Raw genomic sequence first — 13,814 nt, forward strand, 5'->3', positions numbered from 1 at the left:
GCTAATAACTTCACAGATATTGGCTGCCACTCACACCCCGGTGGGAAGTATCACTCCAGCAAAATCCAGCTGGATTGGAAAACTCAGGTAAGTGCTGAGAATGGTCACATCAAAAAAATTTGCTTTACGTTTAGGCACAATACTTTTTGAATGCTGTTTATGAACAAAATGAAAGACATACCTAAGGTACACCACATCTATCTGAAGTTGATCGAGCACTCGTGTGGTGATGGTAAGTTCCATTCAAACTAAGCCAATTCACCTGCCACTTTACTGAGATGTAGTTATACTGTAGAGATGTAAGCTTACTACTTAACACAAATGCTGATTTTTCAGTGGGAAAGCTGTGACTAATAAAATTATTAGCTGACTTAGATTTTCAATTTGATTTCTCATAATGATATGAAATTAACACTTATTTCAGGTTGTTTTTTCAGTGAGAACAGAAAAATATGAATAAAATTTGCATGTGCATCTTTACAACTCAGTAGCAACAATGACAAACAAACACAGAATAAAATTTCAGGCCAATTAGCTATCATAGTAATGAGCCCTAAAAACAAGCAAATATCTAGAGAAAATAAAGAAAAATAGACTTTCATAAAGAAAAGTTGGACCCATCCAGCACTAAGTGCTCCATATTCACAGGAGGACAAAAAGAAAGACACTTAAGAGCATTTCAGTACCCCGAGAATTAGCGTGAGTACTAATATCCTGCAGAATTGTAACTGTCAACAGAACAGCATTTCCATAAACCATACTGAGCTGGTAGGGTACACCAAAAAATCCCTTACTGGTGCTAAGTTTTATCTGTAAAGCTTGGATGTAATGTTACTATGGTGATTTTACTATGGTGTTTTAGAAGAGGATTACATGCTTAATTTTAACAAGGCCAAGAGCAGAGTGTGTGCAGAAAAGCATTCTAGCTGACAATTAAAATTATGGAACAGGAGAGAAAAAAACATGCTTCACTCGCGGCAGGGAGAAGCTTGTTTATCACCCAATTGCAACAAGTTGGTAAGTTCCTTCCAGCTAACCTAAAGATTTTTGCACTTGGAAAAGAAGGAAGAGATGTGGCAGACAACTCTTTCAGGTGCAACTTAAGACATCTTTTAATCTAAATTTTAGGTATACCCCAAGACCACAAACCCTTCTTAGTTTTCAAAATGGCTGGCTTTTCTGTGTCAGTCTGTGATGCTCAGTCAAAAAGCTGAATCCAGGAGTGAGACATACTTTTCATTAAGTTCTCATGTGCACCCCATATGGGTTTTCAATGTTTCTATCTTTCAAAAATGTTCTATCTCTGGAGGAAAAAAAGAGAGAAAACAATAACAAAACCCCAGGTACAATCATACTTCATGTTACAACCATAAATGTGTCCACAGTATGAAGGGAGCAACTCTAAACATGCACATGAGAAAAATATCTACATCTACTTCCCCAATCCCTCCACTTAAGCAAGGGAAAAAGATCAGTAAAAAGTGATTCCAAATTACCAGGAGAATTTGTGGCTTTCGAAGGTTACTCAAGTCCACAAGCATCAGCTAAGAAGCTCTTGCTGACAGTCTAGGATATTCAAATTCTCTTTTTATGTACAAATGAGGTACAGTAGAGGTGTTGGCAGTGTCAGCTCTTGCCAGCAGTGCCTCACCAGCATCTCTCAACCCTGACCTGCAGGAACTGCCCAGAGGGCTGAGAGAACATTATCACCTTCACGATCTGTTCAAGCTTTCAGCTTCCTCCAACTACAGATTACCACATAGCTGACCTCAGACATGTGATTCTAACCAATGAAATGCTGTTCCTATGCAGCACAAGCAGCAGTGCACTTTCAAAATCTGAACGCTTGCTCTCACCATGAAATCGTCAGACCTAACTCACAGTAAGAACAAAACTAACAATCTAAAAAACTACAAAATTTCTGACAATTCCTAAATCACAAGAAGAAATTTTCTCAGTCAGCTACAGTTCTTCTCCAGTCCATTAGAAACTAGACCACCATTTTTCAAAAAAATTAGAACTGGAATTAAGAAGTCACAAGGAAGGCATCAGCATTCGAGCTAAGATCAAGGCCTCGAAAGGTAAAGCACTTTATGAATTCTTCCCAAATTTTGGCAAATGAGAAGTAAAATCCAGATGTAAAGAAGTTCTGACATGAACATGCATATTTCACAATTACTACCCAAGCGTTTTCACATCCAAATGTTACACAGAAGTAAAACAAAACACATTTTTGTGGCTGCCACTGAACAGCTCAAACTTTTTTTTTTTTATTTTACTCCGTCCATGAAAACTCCAGGACAAACGGATTCTGAGACCAGGATTTGCACTTTGGCACTTTTAATCACAGTCAATCAAAGAGAACACTAAGAACATTATGTTTTTTACTTTTTGCAGTGGTTTTATGAGAAGCTTATTTTCTTGTCAAGTTTGAAAATCTCATCCTACCTGTCCATGTAGAAGGGGAAACAAAACTTGGTCAAAGTCTGTAGAACTTCCTGTGGAGAGAAAAAAAAAAAGAAAAAGAGAGATAATTTATACATCCAATGGGACCAATAAATCTAATATTAACCACATCACACAATTTCACAACTTTGCCCTGAAGAAAGACGAGACAGATGAAGAAATATGGGCTTTATCAATTACATGGAAGGAGTACCAGGCAGTCAATCATGTGAAATAATAAACATGATCAAACTTCATTAAAAATGAAAAATTAATCAAGATTCACACATGGGCAGGCAGCAGGAGCCATCCAGCAATTCTCCAAAGGATAGGAGGAGGTTGGGTTGTTGAGTGTTAACACTTCTCTAGGGACAATCTCTACCCTGACCATATGGATCATAGTGAATAACACCAACCCACATGGGTTTGGCCTGGCAGGACCACTTCTGCTGGCACAGCTTTTGACTGTTACCTAGGAACAGAGGTCTGGGGGATTAGAGAATACTTCCCAACATCAGCAAGATAAATAACAAAAGAAAGCCAATAGGTCTCCTAGCAGGAATGTTTAACACTGCCTGCTGCTATTAGAAAGACAATGTGAGTGTTACAAGACCGATTAAAATAACGTGTATTAAAAGAAATACTGTTTAAACTACAAACCATTTCCTAAATGTTGCAAAACAGCACCACACACACAGAACTTTTACACATACGTATGATCTCAAAAAAAAAAAACCCATGACTGTGAAAATTAGAACATTAAAAACATTTTAATAAATCACCTTCCACTGCACGCCTTTAAATGAATATAGTCATTAAAGAAGCAAAAAAATACATGTACCAAAACAGCTGCATTCACACACAGAAGTAATCTGCTCACACTGTGTCCTTCTATAATATTCCAGTTTGTATTACAAAATCCACCATAAAGGTCAACTCAGATTGCAGACCTACTACCAGCCAGTTCATCGTCCACTCTCCTTCACAGTGAAATACTTCAGGACCTGTAACATCACATATATTTCTGATTTCAGCTACAAGATCATTCTGACTGGATGGCAAACCTGATAAACTCAACACTTTTCTGGCCATAGTAATAAATTATCACCAATAACTAAATTGATGCTTTTCGCTTCATTTACTTCTAAAACCAATGCCACCATTCAACAAATAAACGACATCAATCTAATCACCTATTCAATGAAGCGGAAAGCATATTGACTCTCTTGCAAGAACATGTTCCTCCTACATAATTCAAACAAGCACATCCCATTCTTAGCAATGGTTTCAAGCTCAACTGCTCCAGAACTATTCTTCGGAGGTCTCCTGGCGACTAAAATGGAGCAAGTTCTTTGGATTCCACGCAGAAACAGATATGGAAACTTTGACTTCTTGACAGTTTATTGATAGATTATTTAACAACCTTCTGTTTTTAAAGAACAAGAAAGAATCTATTGAAGGATGGCATGTAAAGCAATGAAAAAACCTCCTTTCAATTTTAACAGAGGAAACCTGTGAAGCATCCATGCAGGTTTCAGAGTAAAGTCTGCAGAAACGCATTTTCATCCAAGAAGCCTTGATAGTAAAGAACTCAATTAACAAGACTGGATTCATCCTTGTGCAGTGCCTCTGACTTCCACAAGGACTGACAGTCTCCTGCACAACTCCAATTGCTCATGCACAAAAACTGCACCTGGACAAATCTAAGTTATTTCACACTTGTCCTTTACCCATTGCTGAAAGCTCAAACCACAAAAAAGAAAATCAGAATTGTAAACCAGCTGAAATCATAATTGCAGCAGAGTGACTATGTATTTATTGACTTCATTGTGCATAGCAGCTACATACAATTCTGAAACGAAATTGTTAAAAGATAACAAATCATCAATAACATAAAAGTAGAATGTACTCTCCATTATTTTGATAAAGCTTTGAATGTTTACTGTAACTGCCAGCATAAACACTTATTTGATAAAACATGTCTGCATCTCACCAGCATTGTGTTACTGGAGGATAATGGACTGTATTACTCAAAACTCTCTTTCCACTTCTCTTAATTTTTATGGCTTCCTAAAAACAAAAAGTGTGTTTAAAGAGAAAAAACACTGAATTTATTTCACTATACACTGCCCTGCCTTTCAAAAAAAGACTCTGAAATGATATTATAACATAGTTTTTGCATTATTGGACAAAACCTGCCACTCATTATATACCAATACCTATCTGTGTTGTCTTACAACTGAAAGATTGAGACTAGTACAGGTTAATCACAGACTTAGTTCTAAATTTTAACTACAACAGAGAATTAGGCTCTAATTAGCAAAAATGCTGATCTTTTGCATGTAAGACATACAATTACTAGAGACCAACCCTATTTTTGCTCAAGTAGCAAGCCTGTGAATACAAATATACTTTTTTTTCCCCCAATTAAGTAGTGCTCAGTTTTAAAGCTTGGCAATCCCTATGTAAAACCCAACTTCAGGTGATTGGTTACAGCCTCGAAAAAAACATTCGCTCTTTAGGACTCCAAACAAAAAAACCCACCATAAAACAAAAGCTACAACTCCTCCATGCCAGCATCTTATAATCCATTCCATGTTTTTACCTGACATGAAACACAAGGGTAGCATCCATAGACTTTTTTCTTATTTTATTCCCTTATGCCTATTTTTTTTTAAGAAAAACCTACAAAATGCCTCTAAAACAAAACATCTGAAAAGCAAACCAAACAATACAATCCAGGACACACAGCTGATAAGCGCAAATTACCCAGTAGCTGAAACCCACGTCTCTAGGGTATCACATGCCAGTTTTCTGGATCAATCCCCAAGTTTATATTTTCACAAATCTTCTTACATGCAGTTTGATTTTTAACATTTTAATGAGCAAAAAGTGCATCTATAGCAGGCAGCCAACACAGTTAAAGTGCAGGGCATGAACTGCGTCCCCTGAGGGATTCAGCCCAGCCGTGTCACCAGTGGCTTTAGGACATACACCACCTGGTTCCGTGTCCCAAGGTTCCAACTCTTTTCATAATCAAAACACTGCTGACATTATAAACCCCACATGGGTTTTCTAAAATCCTTCCCAATCAATAAAGCCAGTACATAACTTATCGGAGACAACACAGAGCTCATTGATTAAGTTTGGTTTCAGTAGCAAAGTTTTCAAAATAAATGAGCCAGGAAGAGAGTGTTCAGCCCTTTTGTGTCACACAGCAATTTATGGAGGTAAGGCAGTCTCTGAAACGATTTCTTTCTCCCTTCACACTCCACACAAGATACACTTCTAAAGCACATGGAAAAGAAAGCTGCTAAATACATTGGCATGGAGAGAAGACATGACTCAGTGATGAAAGAGATGAATACTGGATTATATACTTGATTTCCACTCAGAGGAAGTATAAGTGAGGTTTGCCATAAGCAAAATGCTGGACAGAGAGGGTGGAAAATGCAAGCAGTCTTTGTCTTCTGCAGCCAGAAATACCACCAGAATCCATGAAACCAGCATGAAATGCATCCTGTTTGCACCGAGGGCCACCCAAAAAGCTGCAGGAAGACCTCAACAGGCAGAGGAGGAAAAAAAGGAGCTCTGAGAGCAGGGAGGGGCACAAAGGGGCTGCAGAAGCACTGAGCTGGGCTATGGAGCTCTGCCTGGGCCTGAGCTGCAGATGCTTTTGTGGGGGCTATTTTAGCTGAGAGCTACAGAACAAAGCAACTTACTGCAAGCTACCATGAAGTGAAATGAGGGACTAAAAGAAATTCACCACTGAAAGGTTTTGTGTATTTATTATTTCTGCTCAGAAACAAAATCAAATTTGAACATGTTGATCTTTGATTAATGTTAATATTTGAAAATGTAAATACAACATAGGAGTGCTAAGAATTTAAGTAAAACATTATTCAACTACTTTTAAATTTGAATAGTACTTTAATCTACCTTATTACCACAAAATTGTAAACTGCTTTCAAATTTAAATCATCTATTTGCATAATTTTAAGCTAAGAATTATTTAGATCACCCACTGCAATGGAACAACAGGATTAAGAACTCCAAACAGATGTCAGCGCACCCAAATAACCAACTTAAAACAGGCAACAACTCCATGCACAGAACACTGAAAGGAAATGTACAAAACCTACAGCAACGTAAACCCTGTTTGCTGTGCAGTTGGTCAGAATTTCACGTATGTGTTCCTAGGAAAGGAAACATCTTTATGCACGTCAAAAAGGAGCACCTCAGTAACAAGTGCTGCTGCTACCTTAAACAGCACTCTACAAAGCAGCTACTTTACAATGACCAGGAAAACGCAGTCTTGCATCAGCGTTTTACTGAAATAATACAGATCTAAGAAAGTAATACTAGAACAACAAAAAAAAAATCCATCCACTAACAAAGACAACAGCAACAATCAGGGATCAGTAAATCTCATCTTCCGAAGGTTTAGACGTTCATTTGCATTTGTTAGTAATGCCGGCTTATATCAAATTGTCCTAAAGTTACTATTATTAAAGATTATTCTCATCAATTATGTAATTGTGCCATGTAATCATGTACTTAACATTCAGAAGCATTCCAACAGCTTTATAAAATGAATTCTCAAATTAAAGTAAGGTATCCTGCATGGAAAGGCTGCGTCACAACAAAGAGCTCCAATTTTTGCATGATATCAGATCACAGAAAGCAAAGAACAGTAAACATAAAAGCACCATTTTCCTCCATTTTAAAGAATCCATTTTTTTCCAGAACTGACAGCACACATTCTTAAAAGAAGAAAACCTTGGCTTGCAAAACACATCAAACTTCATCTTGCATTGGTTTTAATGGTATCATTCTACATCTCACAGTAGTGATGAACATTAATAGCTTTGATAATCACCAAAATATATTGGGAATCAATTTTAATCACTTCTTTAGAAAGCTCTTCCACTCTAAAAGAAACAGGTGCATCATTTACAATTATACTGTCCCAACTTCGTTTTCTCTCTACTTTTTTAGCGCTCTTTGTATGTCAGCACAAATGTCCAGGACCAGTCCACCCATTTGCTTAGGGTTCCACAATTCTAGTAGCTCTTTCTGAGTAATTACAAAGCTTGGACCAGAGGAGGGTTTTTTTTTCCCCTACCAGTCACTTCTCCCCTTATGAGGGGGAAATGGCATCGTTGCACTGACCTCAGGAAAATGCTGTTCAAAACAAAAGAAAACAAACACATGCAGACACAATCACCATAAGATCAACTGCAAGAAATAAATAACATTTCCAAAGTATATTGGGACCTGCTATCATTTAAATATTTTAAGCACAGAAAATATGTGCACAGATGGGAAACTTTTCTCATTGCATTACTAAAAACATATTTCACGATAAAGCTCAAAATCCCTGAATTTTTTAAACCTAATTGTGACTCTGTTTCTTAGAATTCACACCCCAAGGCCAAAGCTTTCCTGCCACCAGTCCTTCAAATCTGATTTGGACATTACACGGGAGGAGGCTCCAAGCCTCCCTGAGGTCTCACTCCTTTTACAACATACGCAAAAACAGCAGATAATGGGCCTATGCTGAATTCACCGCTCTGCACAGCTCCTCCTGGGACACAGGCCTAGCAGATGTGATAAAAACTGTGTCAGAGAAGTAGCTCTAGTTTGTGCCTTAATGACAACTTCAACCTCTCAACTAATAGAACAAAAGAGCAAAAATGACTATTGCTTGTTTTTTGGTAGAAAAAAGCTGAAAGTAAAGCTGAGCTAACTATTTAAGCAATTTTGCAAAGAGGGGTCCTGAGTAAAGGCCTTTAAAATCCCTCCAAGTGAATTGAGATTAGTTTTATTGTGAGACAACTGGATTTCAGCTAACATGCTATGTTGAAAAAAATGAAAATCTACAACAGTTGCAATCAGAATAATTGTTCCACTCAAATCATGAAGAACTGAAAAACTGTATAAACAAGCATTAAAATCAAGGCCAATGATGTGCACAAACACTGCGCTACTGGTACAGATAAGAAACATCAATATCAGATAACTAGAACTGTAAATATTTGGCAATTAAAGACGAGGAATATTTTCCTTTCAACTTTATTTAGGAAAAAATCAAGTTTGAAAAAATCATCACACCAAGTCAGTAGCACAGGTACCTCACACCGAAATACGGAGCTCAGTGTATCCACTGGTTAGCATGTGTTAAATATTATAATTCTGGCTTATGACTGGCTCTTTTACACATTGCCTCAAATGCTCTATTCAGCTGCTACCCCATACCCACTTAATCAGCAATCATTGTCCTCCGAGGCAGGACTTTGTTGTCAAGACAAGCACCAAAACCTTTAAAAAATTTCAGAACTGGCATAAGAAAAAAGTGATCTTTGTCAAACAAGGAGAAATTTATGCAAATCTTTTATAAACATTCACAAACATTTATTTAGCTTTTGAAATGTTGGCCTCATTTGAGAGCATGAAAATGAGGGGGAAATAGGAAGATGCAAAGGACAGCTTAGAGGCTGGCACACTGCATAAATATTCAGAAGGAAGATTATAGGATTCGTGTTAGGCTGTCTTAGGTTTCTCCAAAGTCCACATAGAATACCAAAGAACAAAACTAACGAGAAGTAGAGCAGATGTTAGACAATGCAGCAGCCCTCTTTTCCACACTCACTTGGCTATACTTGGATGCTTTCATTTTTTCTTTCAATATGGTTAGGTCATTCAAGGATTCTCCTATAGACTCCGTATTGTGGCTACAGAGCTATAAGCTGGACCTCTGTCAGCTTTCCAAAAGTTCCCAATGAAAAGGCATTATGCAAATTCCACCTCTCTTACTCTTTCAGGAAAAAAAAAAAGCCTCCAGTAGGCAGTCATTGGAGTATTGGAAGTCCCAGCCTTCATTTCTGTATGGTTGTGTTTGCCTTAGGGCCATGCTGCTTGTTTTGACAGTGGATCCCCCCAGATAGTTGGGATTAGTCGAGCTTGTTTAGATAAACTTGAAATCAAGGCCTTCTCTAGGTAGACAGCTAGATGTAGCTACTGAGTTTCCAGCTGCCTTCTTCTTTCATCCCAAAACAACTGCAGATTCACAGTGGAGATCACAGCCACAGGCTATGTCACATACATAAGTACAAAATTAAAGGCTGCTAAAAGAAGCCTTTGTGTGCCTCAGTGCTAAAATAAGGAATCTGTACTGCACAGTTTAAACAAATTATTCAAAAACACCAATAAGGCTCTGCAATGGGTAGTTAACAAGGTGTGCTCACAAAATATACACTGATTACATAAAGGGACTAGATCATGGGTTTTTTAGTCATTCCTGCATCGTTCACTGTCCAACCTTCTCAAAAATATGTGCAAGTAAAAATTTTTTAAAGTATCTACCAGATTGTCCGAAAAATGTTCTGTTTATCAAATGCAAACTTCGTGATTGCAGGACATGACGAAGATGGTATTCCAATTAGATTTTTATTCATGTTCATGAAAAGAACTGGCTAGATCTGACATTCGTAAGAACATATTGCAAAGCACAAAAACTCATTCACACAAACATCATACACTAAAAGACAAAAGGCCAGCTCGCCAAAGCCACACTGAAAACCGTAAGCACCCATGTAACCACATAACACCTTCACTGAACTGCATTGGAGCTTAGCCCCAAAAAGGCATTTATTCATCAGGGGTAGGAAAAACAGCTCTGACTTTTCAAAATTCCAGTTTCTTCTAGTTAGGTGCAAGATTTTACAGACACCTCAACAGCATCTGGGCACAGACAAGAAACAAAATTAATGGAGAAATGAATCACAATGATGTCATAAATTAAGCAAAAAGGACAGCCACTGAAGAAACTAAATAAGAAAACAAATAAGCTGACTTCCATGAATTTTAAGTATTATTAAAAATCAACTCCTGTCCCTTCTTAGGGAAAAAGGCCTGAAGAAATTCATGATGTTGAAAGCAAACAGTTTAAAGACAGCAGCACAATTTTACAGTTAAGAAGCAAAGACAAAAATTTGCCACAAAGAACTTCTTTGCCTTTTTTGCAAAGGACCTCAACATCACTTTTTATTCACCTACACTATTATGGAAATTCTATCATCTCTCATTGCAAAATTAAGGGATTTCACTGACAAAATCTTTTGCGGAAATCCGAAGTATTAAAAAGCAAAAGAGAATAACATTAGAGTCCAATTTCTTCCTGCACCAGTCACTAAAGAAAATACTAGACTGCATTCAATGAGTCATTTTACAAATTCATCGTAAATTCAAGCATAAATTCTCCATTAGTGACATCCTCAGCACAAAGTAAGCTACAGATCAGGAATTCTAACCAACCACTGAGCAGAATACATAAGTCTTGAGAGGTAAACACTTCTATTCTATTTGAAAGAAAATAGAAGAACGCACGTAGAATTGTTACTAACAAACTGAATACGGCTGCCAAGAAGAACGCCACGGATATACGTGTAACACCACGGAGTAACAGGCTGTTATCAAATACAAAAAATTGATGTAATTTCTCACAAATGTCTTCTGATGGCAACCACCTGATCCTGCTCACTGCTGCAAAGAACACACGTTCTCTAAGTGCTTTAAAGCAGTTGCTGATGAAGTTGCTTCTCAGCTACACGACACCTGCTCTTTGCAGGTAAGGCAATGTAACAAAACTGAACTATCCCAAACGGGACAACGGCCAGCCTTTGTTTTTAAACTTGGGAGTTCCCATTTCTCAGGCTCACGTTCACAAGTGTGCCGACACAAGCCTCACAACAGACCTATGAGAAAATGCATTCACAGGAAATTAGGTTATGTAAAAAGCCCAAAGATCCAGTTACACATTCTTACACATCAATTCTCTTTCACAGCTAAGATAGTAAAGTATTAAAAGAAAACACCATCCAGAACAGAAGTTCTCTTACACTCAGCATTCTTGCATGCAGTTACTGTGTGTATTCTGTAGGGCACCCTAGCAATACACTCTCTGAACTATATAAGGCACAGGGATCTGAAAACCACACAGAAGACCATGACTGAATACTTCGTATGATTACTTTGTATAATTGAAGTAACAAATCACCAGCTGACTTCTTCAGGAATCCGTGTTTGCACATAAATTATGTCTCCAGAAAAGAAATAGGCAAACAGCGTGATCTTACAGCGTTGTATGAGGGAGCCCATAAAAGCTCATGCCAGCTCCAAAGAAATGATCCCAGATAGTAAGACTCCAGTTTGGGAGGAAAAAAAAAGAAAAAGAAAAAAAAGGTTGTATTTCCATCTACCTCCAGTGAGCCCCAAACTCTAGGAACTCCCACTCCTGTCAAAATGAGTCAAGGAACTCTGCTGCTGCCCTGGAAACCCAGAAAAACAATGAAGAGCAGCCTCTAGAAATCTTTCGTGGCCTCTGCACCTGGCTACAAGAATTCAAGATGATCTGAACGAAACCACACCACTTACCTGCTGATATTTAGTTTAATCCTGTTTCAGTCAGTGTCCTGATCAAACAGCAGAACTGATTTATTGTGCATACAAACATCAGCACAACCAACCATAACAAGAATGATCATTAAGAGCACCGAGACGACAACGATTTTAATATGCTTATATCTACCACATTGCTGGAATTTGTTATTGTTCTGACGAAGCAAAGATACTTTCTACACGTTGCTAACTTTTGAAATCGTTCATATATTGCTCTACAGCACCAGAAAGTAATCAAATATTTTCAGCAGACTGAAAAAATAAAATTTTCTATAACATTTTGATAATGGCCAGCTTAAACAAATAGGACATTACTGCACAAGCATCTTTCATTTTAAAGGATCTTATCTTCACTCGATGTGAATATTTTATAGTTTTATCAATGAATTTAAACATAGGTGATAATGATTACTCACTTCAGGCCTGATCCCACAACCTTTACTCACATGAGTAGTCCCCAAAGGATTTCAATATGGCCACCTCAACGAATAAGGGCTGGCAGGACAGGTTTTAAATTATTCATGTATTCAGAGGTTTTTAAGGCCAGAAGGGACCATTATGATCATCTAGTCTGACCTCTTGTATAACAAAGGCCAGACAATTGTATTCAGTAATATTTGTTCTCAATTGAATAATTTGTGGTAAAATCAAGTCGTGTTTATTAAACTTCGACTACCAACTCAAATTTTACATGAATGAAAACTGAAACTGTTTAGAAAGCGGCTTCAGCCACTTTTCCTCACACTTGAACCCCATGATTCCTCTGTTTCCATTCCAAATTTGTCTCACTTCTGAACACTGGCTTTTGGCATGGCTTTCCCACGCAGACTTCAGAGTCCAGCATTATTCCGGGAACTCTCAGGCCAAAATCAAGTCACCTAAGTCACCTCCTGGGCCCCTTCAAAAGATTAACTGGCAGTTCTTTGTTGTCTTCTGCATTTTTAGCACTGCTGCCGTGCACCGTATTTTCTGAAATGCAAATATCAGAACTGGAAAAATGTACCACTAATTCAGTGATGGAACAAAGGGAGAAAACAGCATCTCCAGCTCAACTCCTCCATAGACACAAATGCAGTAACTGCTGAGATTGCTTAACTAGCGGACTAAAAAGGAAACAGTTCTGAGTACTTTCTCACTCAGCATGCTCAGGCTTCAGGACTAACTTTTTTCAGGTACTGACTTAACTGCTTTGCTCAGTACAAACCCATTGCAATCATTTTTGCAGCTTAGCACCTGGCAGTAGTAAAACAAATGTACAAAGTCATAAACAAGCCTAGAATGTTACAATGTCATGCAAAACTCTGTTCAGTATCTGAAGGACTACTTAAAAGCAGCTATTCCATTAGGCTGCTATACATATTCTCTGAATTCTCTCATCATAGAAAAATTTAACTTCCATACTACTTAGATGTACTGAACTTAACTCTTAAATGGAGTTTGGATGAAGAGATTATGTCAGTGGTTCAATTAAGAACCTTTATCACTTATTTTTCAAGGTTAGAACAAAGATAATATGCCCTACTACATAAACAAAGGCATTAGAAGAAGCTTTGCATTATTTTTTAATTCTGGTGAAAGAAAAGGTATATAAAAACATGAATGGAATCAATAGATAAGAAAACCAGACTTCTTTCATGGTCTAAAGGAAAGGCAAAGAAAAAACTTGTAGCGTATGATGATGATATAATGAGACAAACAAGGAATATAGTGGGCTTTTTTTTCCCCACTTTCATGTATTAATACAGTTCTAGCCTTGAAAAAAGCCTCACTTCAGGAAATGCTCAGTCCCACAGGCAAGGGCCATGATTTAAGAGTCCTGTCCACTCTCTCTTTCTCTCTCTCTAGACTTGAACCAGCTTTGCTGAAGGAGGTGAAGTTGGTTCCAGAATGCTTCAGTTCAAATTACTCCT

At 37.7% G+C, this 13,814-nt stretch overlaps 1 protein-coding gene across 9 annotated transcripts in view; it reads right to left on the reverse strand.

Moving 5' to 3' along the window:
* Positions 1-13,814, reverse strand: part of DENND1A (DENN domain containing 1A) — a 172,560-nt gene that overhangs the window by 126,701 nt on the left and 32,045 nt on the right. For all 9 annotated transcript variants that reach the window (XM_042830877.1, XM_042830874.1, XM_042830875.1 and 6 more), the window contains exon 4: positions 2,449-2,498. In XM_042830877.1, coding sequence (XP_042686811.1) covers positions 2,449-2,498 — 50 coding nt within the window. The remainder of the gene's footprint in view (positions 1-2,448; positions 2,499-13,814) is intronic.

Source organism: Centrocercus urophasianus, unplaced genomic scaffold (assembly GCF_019232065.1).
Source record: "Centrocercus urophasianus isolate 14NV4802_14NV808 unplaced genomic scaffold, USGS_Curo_1.0 seq_34, whole genome shotgun sequence".
NCBI classification, from domain to species: Eukaryota; Metazoa; Chordata; class Aves; order Galliformes; family Phasianidae; genus Centrocercus; species Centrocercus urophasianus.